Raw genomic sequence first — 10,550 nt, forward strand, 5'->3', positions numbered from 1 at the left:
TACGCGTTGCCGGTTTAGTCTTTCACCGATTAAAAAAGACACCAAGGTCTACACCTGGGGAATTTCACCTAATACGTGTTGCCGGGTAGCCTATTCCCGTAACAAGGGCGAAGCCTATATATTCAAAATCATAGCACAAAGTCTCAGAGAATTCACTCTCTTAGCACAACGTTACATGCGGAACGGATTCAGACAATCCGCATGCTAGCCCGATTTCAAACGGTAATCGGTAAAGGCACATCAAACCCGTTGAAGGCTGGGGTTTGCCAAAAATCCCAAAGTCTATGTCTAACACACATTGCCGGTTTAGTCTTTCGCCGATTGAAAAAGACACCAGGGTCTAAACCTGGGGAATTTTATCCCGAAACCTAAGAAGGGATAAGTCATCGCCTAATACGAGGTGCAGGCTACATTTTCCCTATAAGAAATGGTTAAGTCTATGTATTCAAAATCATAGCATCAAGTCTAAGAAAAGCGATTTTCTTAGCACAACGTTACATGTGAGACGGGTTTTAATAATTCACATGCTAGCCCGATTCAAACGGTAATCAGTAAAGGCATGTCAAACCCGTTGATGGCTGGGGGTTTGCCAAAAATCCCGTAAATATTATCATCGCTAAGGTCAAAATAAATAAACAAATATCATAACCGAATCAAATGCGGAGTCTCTATTAATAGATAAAGTCAAAGCATACAATAAAAAGCTCGTTAGCCCAAAGGCAGCTGACGGCTAAGAACATGAGACTCTAAGCTAGAAAGCCTATCTATATAACTCTGCTCAAGTTCTGCCTGCAGGCCAGCTCGGACGGATTCTTCAGAACTGCTCAAGATCTTCACGGCTTCATTCTTCAGCTTCATCAATCTCTCCTGTGTAGATCCTAGCTTCTCGAGGGCCTGTCCACGAGAATGCTCTACTCCAGCCAGGTCTTCTGCAATAATAGTAACGGACTCATCGGCGTGCTTCAAGGCCTCCTTCAACCTAGCCACTTCCTCGCGGCCGGAATCCAAAGAGCGGAGTAACTCGGCTCTATCTGTATCCTTCCTCGCCACGGTAGCCATCAGCTGCGCAACTGAATGCTCATATGACTGAAGCTCACTGCCGATGGAAGATCTCAGGTCGCGCCACTGTGCCAGCCTATGCTCCATCTGAGTGGACACGAAGGAAGAAGCTCCATTAGCCTTCAATTCCTTTAACTCTCGGATCTCCGACTCCAGAGCAGCAAAATCGGCAATGAAGGAATCAGCCAACTCCGGATATCCTTCTTCTATAAACATCATCATGTGACGAGAAAAGGAACGCCTGAACTGATCAAAACAATATCCTCAATGAAGCAGTTTCTCGATCATGTCGTTAAAAAAGGCAGTAAAAAAAGCCGAGGTCTGTACGGAAAATGTCTCTGTCTGGATCGGTATCGGCCAAGAGGGCGCGAACATGCTCATATAGAGATGATCGAGATCCTACAAGAAACAGTGTAGAAAGCTAAGAAATTATTGAATACGATAAGAAAATTTAAAGGCAAATTCCGAGCATACCAACGTCAACGGAGGTCCCCTCGGGCTGAGATCCGACAGGTTCCGAAATAACTGCAGGAGTAGTCATGGAGGGTATATCAACCCCTGTAGGCATATAGTTACACTTCTTTATTAGTCAAAATGGAAGTTTAGACAAATAAGGAGAATCGGGATGATAAGATCGTTTGCATACCTGCAAGTCCACCGTCCTCAGGTACACGGGGAATGCCAGGAGTCATAAGAGTATCGGTCCCAGTGACCGGTCCTATGATTACACCCATCTATTAGTCAAGAAAAATCAGACAAATGAAAAGGAGTATGACGCCCTAGATTGTATGCATACCTGTGGGTCTGTCACTCCGAGGTAAACTAGATATGCCGGGCATCATTATTGAATCAGTCCTGGTGACCGGAACTGTAATATTAATCCTTCGTTAGTCAAACAAAAGATCAGACAAAATGAAGGGAATCAGATATATACCTGTGAATGAATCACTCTCAAAGGGTGGTCCCACAGCTCCTCTGGATGCCTGTTCAGCCAGCATGTCGACAAATAATCCGATGTCGGGTCCCGAGAAACTTGGTGCAGAGGCACACCCCTGTTCCTCGAAACCTACATCATGAAAGGTCTGATCCTCAACTGGCTTTTCTACCACGACATCTGCAGAATAATTTATGTGTTGGATATATATACAAGAAGATGGGAAAGAAGAAAAAGCTCAGAAATACCTGCACCAGGAACAGAAGATTCTTTTTCCCCAATATCCATACTTGGATTCTTCAAGTAATCTGAAAGAGAGCGAAGCACAAAAAATAATGAATCATGAGTTCCCTAACTCTTCTAAATATTACTCGAGGAGGGTATCATCGGATGTAGATATACCTGAACATGGAATGGTGGGCTCAACACTATTCACCTGCTCAGTATCAACGTCCATGGAGTCGTTACGAATGGTGTCACATATTTGCTGCATGAAGCTATCCATATTATCAGAACTAGGGAATACGGGGTCCGGTGGAAGCTCGCCCTCGTCATAGTACCCTGGAACATAAAACATGATTACGAATCCCAGAAGGTAAACCATCTTAAAGCAATAGAATATTACCTTCCTCTCCGTCGGCGATGTCTCCTAAATCCACTCCGTAGGGGTACCGACCAACGCATGGTTTATGAGCGGTCTTCTTCTTTTTCGGAGCACCAGCCCTCATAGAACCAACGGGCCGTTCGTGCACGAACTTGCCACGTGTCTCAACCCGTGTAGGAGCTTTGCCGCTAGGCCTGGATCTCACATAACGAGCAGCGAGCGACTCGTGCTCATCGACTGTCCTACCTGGGGTGATAAGAGTCATTTCGTTAGGACGAGTGAAAAAGACCTTTCGTTGATACCAATTGAAGTTGAGAAAGAAGGTTAAAGAGCATGACAAACCTGCATCAAGTTCTTCTTGGTCAGTATCTATATCCACATACTCCTCCTCAGAAGTCTCGTCTTCATCATCAATAGGAAGGAGCTCTTCATCGTCATCCATCCTGTCTCTGCTCGAGAGGGAATGTTTGGCAGGCTTCTTCCCCTGTTTCTTAGCAAGCTCAGCCTTACGAGCAGCCATCATAGTGACTTGAACCAAGTGCTCAGACTGCAACTCTGAAAGACTCCTTACACCTATGGACTCATTGGCAGAAAGAAACCACTTGCAACTGAGGAAAGTGATCAACGGCTTGCGTCTGGATGAAGGAAGAGCAAACTGGGCTCCCGTACAGCCCACCATGGTCCATAGCCATGCCCGAACGCCGTCAATAAGCCCTCCTTCAATCTTCAAACCACGGCTCGGATTCCCAACATATAGTTGGTCGTAGCCAAACTGACGAGCAAAACGGCTGGGGAGGTAAGGCTCTATGTGGCAGCGGTTCTTCACCCGAAGAACGAGATACCCGACGCGGATGTTCACCAACCAGCGGAAACAACCAACGTCGAGAGCAGTCCGATTAGTTCTGGGCTTCTCCTCATCAATCAGCACATCACCATAGCGGCCCGAAAAGCGAGGAAAACACTTGAAGAACTCCCAGCTCTTACGAACTCGAAGCTCTCGTTGTACATCACTGAATATTTTCCCGAGCCATCTGCTCCTCTCCAACAGCTGTACGAAAGGAACAGGGGCATCAACAATGCTGGGCGCAGACATCAAGTCAGGATGGTGAAGAACGATCCACGCCATCAGATACGCATAAGGAAGCTCGACCTTCACACAAATAAGCTCAGTCGACGGCTCAGAACCCCACGCCATCAGATACGCATAAGGAAGCTCGACCTTCACACAAATAAGCTCAGTCGACGGCTCAGAACCCACCTGCTCAAAACCGTTGACCAGATACCTAAGCCCACAATGAATGTCAGCAACCATTGCTGGGAGCAGGGAAAGATCCATCCTATAAGCTAGCTGGACTGCAGGGAAGAGCACCTCGAGAGGTAAGGCGTCTGACTGCTGATACGGAATGACGCACTTCTTCAACCAGAGGGCGAGATAGCCTGCTAGCAGAGTCCGGGGCTCAATGGACTTCTGTGCACGGCGAAAGAACGAACGAAACTTGGTTCCTGCAGGAAAAGCTCCCTCAGCACTGGCAATGGTGTAAGAACGAGCCTCAGCCTTCTCCATCAACTCATTAACGGCGGTAGGTGTCAGAACATCTAACTCACGAATGAGCTCGCTAGAATCACCCTCCAAATTCTGGAACAAATAGACAGCAAACTGCTTCAAGCTGATCTGCTTTTTCCTCTTTGCTTGAGTAGAAACCGTGATCAGAGAGGTATGATAATGGCAGGTGAGGTCCCAAAGAGTATCGTACATATCGGGAGCATCTTTCTTCAACCACTCCAATTGCTAGTTCGAGGGAAAGTACTCCTGGTATGGACAGTCCCCCATCGGAAGGCCAGAAACCTGATACATCTCATGCAAGGCCAACCCTAACTCTCCGCCGCTGGTCAGGAATGTGTTACTGTCGGGCATGTATGTCTCCAACAATGCCAAGAAATGGCGACAGCTGACTGGCAGCCCATACATGGTGGCTCGTATAGGTGAGTATAATCTACTGCTCTTCAAATCCTTCTCCCAGCGCCCTAAGACGTAACTGGTCATGCGTGTCCACCATGCCTTGGGTTGTGAGAAAGCCCAATCATAGCATCTAAAGTCTGGTGGAGGTAATCTCCTCCCAAGATGAGCCAGACGGTTCTTCACGGTAGGAGCGGCTGCTGATACCTCGCCTGGGGGTGCAGTATTAAGACCCATAATCCCTGATCGAAGACCGCGGATGTAATGATACCCAATAGAACCAGGAGTCTTATGTTGGGATGTATATCCACACTGAACTCGATTAGCATCTTCAGTAAGACGCCAGGGCATCTGTCTCTCTACGGCCTGTCCCTCTAAATGAATGAAAGAACACTGACGAGGAATGGAGGGAATATACAGGAGAGCTCCTTCATCAAGATTCAGCCAATGCTCCTCGGTAAGAATTAACTTAGCAGGATCCTCAATATGATCTCCAAACAGAAAACTAGGCTTCTTTAAAGCCCGAGTAGAAACGGAATCCGCAGTAAAAGAAGCATCCGTAATCAGCTGGCGTAAGCAATGAAGCCCTCCATCCCGTATCAAACGACAGGATTCATCGGAGCGATCTCTGTCAAACTGAGGGAGTGGACCAATAGCCTGCCTGATGGAAGCCGAAGAAAAGACTTCCCTGCTACAACCAGTAGTGGCATGAGGAGGGAGACTGCCCGTGGGGAACTCGACTGCAACAAAACAAGGATAGAGTCAGAAAATCATCCATGAATTAAATCCATCTCATAAAGAGCGAGATAAAATCATTCACGGGGTAATTGGAGAGACGATTTTGGGTGTCCTACACTGGAAGAACGGTATGCATCATCACGTAGATGACGTGGTAACATACACCGACCTACAAGGTGTAAGACGACGCAAGATCGCCCCAATATACCAGAAGACTTGAATTGGCTAAGCAAAACAAGTCTGAAACCTCAACCCCCGCGAAGGAGGGTGTCGGCCCTTCCCGAATGACCCGCGAAGGGGCCAAACGAAGGTGTAACAGAACCACCAATATCCTGAAACCTCAATCCCCACGAAGGAGGATGTCGGTCCTTCCTTAATGACCCGCGAAGGGATCAATCAGGGATACAGAAATAAAGATTCTTACCCCCGAAAAAGGATGCCGCTGGAGGGGAGGATGTTGTGGGAACTTCTTCCTCGCTAGGCTGTGAACGGGAGCGACTCCTAGGAGGTCGAGGTCGACGTGGAGACATCGAAAACCTGCAATGAAAAATAACAAGTCAGGTACAATTTAAAATATGAATACACAAAATTTAAAAGGGAAATTAAGAACTTGAACGAAAGTCCTATGAATAAATAGGATTTTATAGTTGAAGTCCAATTAAACCTACAAATTTCGTGCATACAAAACAATGATTGTCATTTTGCGGTAAATTTTGGTGAAATACCCAAAATACCCCTCGTGTTCAAGGCTAAATTCGGGTCAAGGACACGCTCGAATTGGGTCATGGTCATTATATGTGTTCATCCAACACCCCCAATACCCTGCAATTGTGGTTAATTTTGCAAATAAACCCTTTTGTAAAATTTAGCCGATTTTGCACATAAAACCCTCAATAATTTGTAGTCTTTTGCATGAAGCACCCCTCAAAGTTGTGGCCAAGTGGGTCTAAAGTCCAAGCCTCAAAATTTCAGTCTTATTTTGCATAAAGGCCCCTACAAATTTTAGCCCTCTTTTGCACAAAAAACCCCCCAATTTCGGCTATATTGCAAGTCTTACATAAAAAAAAACAAATTTTGGTTCATACCCAAAACCCATCATAAAAATTCTATCTTTCCACAAAACCCAACCTATGAGAAACAAATTTTGGTTCATACCCAAAACCCATCATAAAAATTCTATCTTTCCACAAAACCCAACCTATGAGAATAAAAAGCTATGATCTTTGTCAAAAAAAAAAAAAAATTCTATCTTTCCACAAAACCCAACCTATGAGAATAAAAAGCTATGATCTTTGTCAAAAAAAAAAAAGAGTTACCCAAAACCAAGGAGCCTCTCTTGAGCTTGAGAAGGATGAAACCCTAGCTTGGAAGAGAGGGGATTTTCGGCCAACCAAGGAGGAGAAAATAAAAATCCGAAGTTGGTGGATATTTGAGGTTTTAAATGTGAGAGTTTGAATGGGTTAAGGATTCTTGAAAGAAAAGAAACAATGGTGGAGGGATGAAAGGAGGAAGAAAGAGTTTGAGAGGGAAAGAACCTCCTTTGAAATTTTGGAAAGAAGGGGGAAAACAAAAGAGGAAACAAAATTAAAACAAGAAGGAAAGCAAAAGAAGGAAATAACCAAAAAGGAAAAAAGAAAAAAAAAGGGAAAAAGGGGGGGGTGTCTCGGCCTTGAACCGAGACACCCTAGTTGAGACACCCCCGGGTGTCTCAGCCCATTTCGAGCCCCCGGATCCCATTTCGAAGTCCGATTTCGCCCATTTCGTCGATTGCTTGAACGTTTCGATGAAATCCACACAAGTCAACATTCGACGCTCGAAACCCTAGGGTCAACGCCGGTCAATGCGTAACCCTAGGTCAACGCCAGTCAACGTGTTGCGACAAAAAGTCAACATTCGACGTTCGAAACCCTAGGGTCAACGCCGGTCAACGCGTAACCCTAGGTCAACGCCAGTCAACGCGTTGCGACAAAAAGTCAACATTCGACGGTCGAAACCCTAGGGTCAACGCCGGTCAAAGCGTAACCCTAGGTCAACGCCAGTCAATGCGTTGCGACAAAAAGTCAACGTTCGACGTTCGAAACCCTAGGGTCATAGCCGGTCAACGCGTAACCCTAGGTCAACGCCAGTCAACGCGTTGCGACAAAAAGTCAACATTCGACGTTCTAAACCCTAGGGTCAACGCGTAACCCTAGGTCAACGCCAGTCAATGCGTTGCGACCAAAAGTCAACATACGGTGATCTAAAACCCTAAGTCAGCACAATATGATAGAGATAGTCAATTCAAAGTCAACTCAATGACACGAGTCAAACCCAATTCACCGGTGATAGACTCGAGACTCCGACGACGGCCAGGCGATAAACGCAGCGCCGGAAGAACTTCGGCTATTCGTCAAAGCATTGAATAGACCGAAAATCAAAGGAGTCAAGAGTTGAAGCTAACTGCAGGTCCTTTACGCTGACTGAAGGCTGGACCAATCATATCCAAAGTATTCCAGCCTCTTCTATGAAAGAAACGAGTCTGGAACGCTTTGGAGGGGGTATCTGTAGGCATCGAAAATTGCCTATAGGTCTCCGCGAACAGTTCAGTGTTAAGGAACGACGATGAATGTCACTATCCGGTTCACAGGAGTTCGATTGACGTCGGTGAACGCTTGAAGTGAATCGACAAACTACGTGAGCCGACAGAATTTCGGAATAACGAAGGTACGGGCTAATCGAGAGCCCCGCGGTGTTTACAAAAGGAACAACGCCCTCCGTGTCTCATTCATTCAATAGATGATCCAACCATCGGAGCTGATAGAACTCCTTGTCGGTTTTCCAACATACTTCGAATCACTCAAATCCGAGTCCGGACGAAGGAATTACAGCAGAAACAGATGAAAACACCAAAAGGAGTGTCTCGGACCAACGAGACACCCTTCGGTGTCTCGGCTAAGGCCAAGACACCCTGGGGTGTCTCCAAGGCAGATTTAGGCCTTCCCTAGGGTGTCTCCAACGCGGATTTGGGCCCTTTAGGTGGTTTTAACCGCTCCGTTATCCTCTCAAGCATATAAATACAAGCCTTAGGCCTCATTTTTTTAAGATCTGGAATTTTGGAGAATTGGCGAAGCCCTGCCGGAGTGAAGAGTGATCGAGCACTTCAACACAAGAGAGTTTCTTCGTCAGATCTACATCACCCGCATGTCTAGCTCGACTCTATCCCGTTATGGTAATACTAAGAAGAGTAAATATCTCGTTTTTATCGAGATAGGCGCTTCAAGTTTCTAGATCTCCTCGCGGATCGACGAAGCTCTGGATCAGATCTGATTGCCAGGTAGTCCACGGATATCAACATCCCCGTCACAGGCTAAACCGCCTGTGTGTTTGACTCGCCAGCACGAGTCAAGCTCGTCTGATTGTTAAGCTCGCCAGCACGAACTCAACCCCACCTGTTTACTTAACTCGCCAGCACGAGTCAAGCTCGCCTGATTGTTGAGCTGGCCTGCACGAGCCAAGCTCGCCTGACTGTTGAGCTCGCCAGCACGAGCACAGCCTCACCTAAACAGTGCAGGCGGCGGCTCGATTGTGAGCCAGCACGAGCACAGCCTCACCTAAACAGTGCAGGCGGCGGCTCGATTGTGAGAGTGGGCCTACTCACTACCCATGTTCTAGGTGATGATGACCCCTATAGTAGTCACATCCCACAGCTAGGGGAGGGCATGAAGCTCCTCACCCATAGGTGGTCACATCCCACAAATCAAGGGATGGCTCATGTCATCCCTTGCCTGTTTATAAGCCTCCTTGACCAACGTTCAAGAGGCTGGCAATATTTCTAGGGGCTGGGCATTTCTATTTTCAAGCTTCTTGGAACGAGAGACTTGAGGCTTGGCATATTTCATTCAGGAGACTTGGGGAGAGCTCTTCAAACAGAGACTTCTCATTGGCTTGCTTGTGAGAACATTTTTAGCTCCTTGCTTGAATTGTTGAAGTAGACTCATCTGAACTTTCAGATTGGAGGCTCTTAAGCTCTTTGTAAACTCTTGCATCATAGCTCATTCAAAGCTTTCGGCCTTGATAGTCTTTCAAGCTCGGGTAGACTCGAACTCGATCATACTAAGGGCTTCTGTTGCGTACTAAAGCTCAACCGTAACTTCGATCGGATCTTCCAAGGGAATCAAATTCGACGCGAGCACCGAGGAAGGCGTCCTACCGCTGCCAACGAACCCATGTTAAACAAGGAGGGTCATTCCCTCCGTTTCTGTTGTAAAAATTTGATTATTAGTTTGTAATAAGCCATTCTTATAAATACAAACGACCCCTCAAGCGGGAGATCGAATTTTTACACCTACAGAAGATGATGACCACAGTAGGAGATATCGTTCAATCAGATGAATTGGTGGTGGCGCAGTTCGACAAAGTTACGGAAGGGACAACTGTTGAGTCTCTTATGATCGAGTTCGACCAAGCCGAATATGAAGAATACTTGTCTTCTTACTCCTCTGGTAGCCATGCATCGCGCAAACGCTAAAGAGTCACGCGTGTGACCCAACCCCAAGTGGTCGAGGTAACCACGCCTGAGAGCTCTACCCGAGCTAAAACAGGGAGTTCTATTCCTCCCAAGCCAGCTAAGGCTGAGCAGAAAGCCAAGCAAGCGAACCGAAGGACTGCTCGTTGGGTTCCTAAGCAACCCACTCGGTCCCCCGTGCAAGAGGAGACTGTAGTACGTGTCGGCACAGAACACACCTTCGCCGTCAACATGAGTCTCCCCCTCTCCAGAAGAGCCCAACGACGACGACGACAAGCTCTCGCTCGCCAAGCGGCCCAAACCTTCATGTCCTACGATGACCTGAACTACTATTCAGGGCTAAGAAGAGCCAAACAAGAACGTCAAGTTCTTAGTTATGGAGAACTGAGCTAAGCAGGCGAGCCCCCCTACTCGAGCGGACTTCGTCCCATTGGCCAAGTTCCCAAAGCGGGCGAGCTTTGCATTTCAGGCGAACCTGTTCATACAGGCAAGCCTCACTTCATGAGCGTAGTTCCCCATTCAGGCGAACTTAGCAAGATAGGCGAGCCCACCAAATCAGGCGGGCTTCGCTCTCCAAGCCATATCTCCAAAGTAGGCGAAATACGCCTTCAAGCAGGCGAGCTTCGCACAGCAGGTGAGCTATGCTTTCAAACAGGCGAGTTTCGCACAGCAGGCAAGCTACGCCCTCAAGCGGGCGAGCCTCGCACAACAGGCGAAGCCTACCGGGCCCGCCTAAAACCAAGCCTTAGCCAAA

General features: G+C 47.1%; 3 protein-coding genes across 3 annotated transcripts; all 3 read right to left on the reverse strand.

Moving 5' to 3' along the window:
* LOC109822486 lies at nt 709-1,560 on the reverse strand. Its single transcript, XM_020388688.1, has 2 exons — nt 1,534-1,560; nt 709-1,458 (listed from the first exon to the last, which is right to left on the reverse strand). Exon 2 carries the CDS (start codon nt 1,279-1,281, stop codon nt 709-711), a length of 573 nt encoding a protein of 190 aa, XP_020244277.1. The 5' UTR covers nt 1,282-1,458; nt 1,534-1,560.
* Nucleotides 1,352-4,001, reverse strand: LOC109820755. Its single transcript, XM_020386951.1, has 10 exons — nt 3,817-4,001; nt 2,940-3,747; nt 2,619-2,843; nt 2,396-2,554; nt 2,242-2,301; nt 1,994-2,173; nt 1,856-1,927; nt 1,706-1,777; nt 1,534-1,617; nt 1,352-1,458 (listed from the first exon to the last, which is right to left on the reverse strand). Exons 1-10 carry the CDS (start codon nt 3,931-3,933, stop codon nt 1,352-1,354), a joined length of 1,884 nt encoding a protein of 627 aa, XP_020242540.1. The 5' UTR covers nt 3,934-4,001.
* LOC109820756 lies at nt 4,233-10,315 on the reverse strand. Its single transcript, XM_020386952.1, has 3 exons — nt 10,272-10,315; nt 5,717-5,829; nt 4,233-5,294 (listed from the first exon to the last, which is right to left on the reverse strand). The coding sequence occupies exons 1-3, from the start codon at nt 10,313-10,315 to the stop codon at nt 4,387-4,389; spliced, it is 1,065 nt and encodes a 354-aa protein (XP_020242541.1). The 3' UTR covers nt 4,233-4,386.

Source organism: Asparagus officinalis, chromosome 8 (assembly GCF_001876935.1).
Source record: "Asparagus officinalis chromosome 8, Aspof.V1, whole genome shotgun sequence".
NCBI classification, from domain to species: Eukaryota; Viridiplantae; Streptophyta; class Magnoliopsida; order Asparagales; family Asparagaceae; genus Asparagus; species Asparagus officinalis.

Bases quoted from the DNA above. Each gene is read 5' to 3' on its own strand.
- LOC109822486 (XM_020388688.1), bottom strand. From the start codon at position 1,281: ATGATGATGTTTATAGAAGAAGGATATCCGGAGTTGGCTGATTCCTTC.
- LOC109820756 (XM_020386952.1), bottom strand. From the start codon at position 10,315: ATGGGGAACTACGCTCATGAAGTGAGGCTTGCCTGTATGAACAG. The intron at 5,830-10,271 runs GTTCGCCTGAAA...TTTTCATTGCAG, and splicing joins AGGCTTGCCTGTATGAACAG to GTTTTCGATGTCTCCACGTC. The intron at 5,295-5,716 runs GTAAGAATCTTT...GTTTTGTTGCAG, and splicing joins AGCGGCATCCTTTTTCGGGG to TCGAGTTCCCCACGGGCAGT.
- LOC109820755 (XM_020386951.1), bottom strand. From the start codon at position 3,933: ATGGATCTTTCCCTGCTCCCAGCAATGGTTGCTGACATTCATTGTGGG. The intron at 3,748-3,816 runs GTCGAGCTTCCT...ATTTGTGTGAAG, and splicing joins CTGAGCTTATTTGTGTGAAG to GTCGAGCTTCCTTATGCGTA. The intron at 2,844-2,939 runs GTTTGTCATGCT...TTATCACCCCAG, and splicing joins CCAAGAAGAACTTGATGCAG to GTAGGACAGTCGATGAGCAC.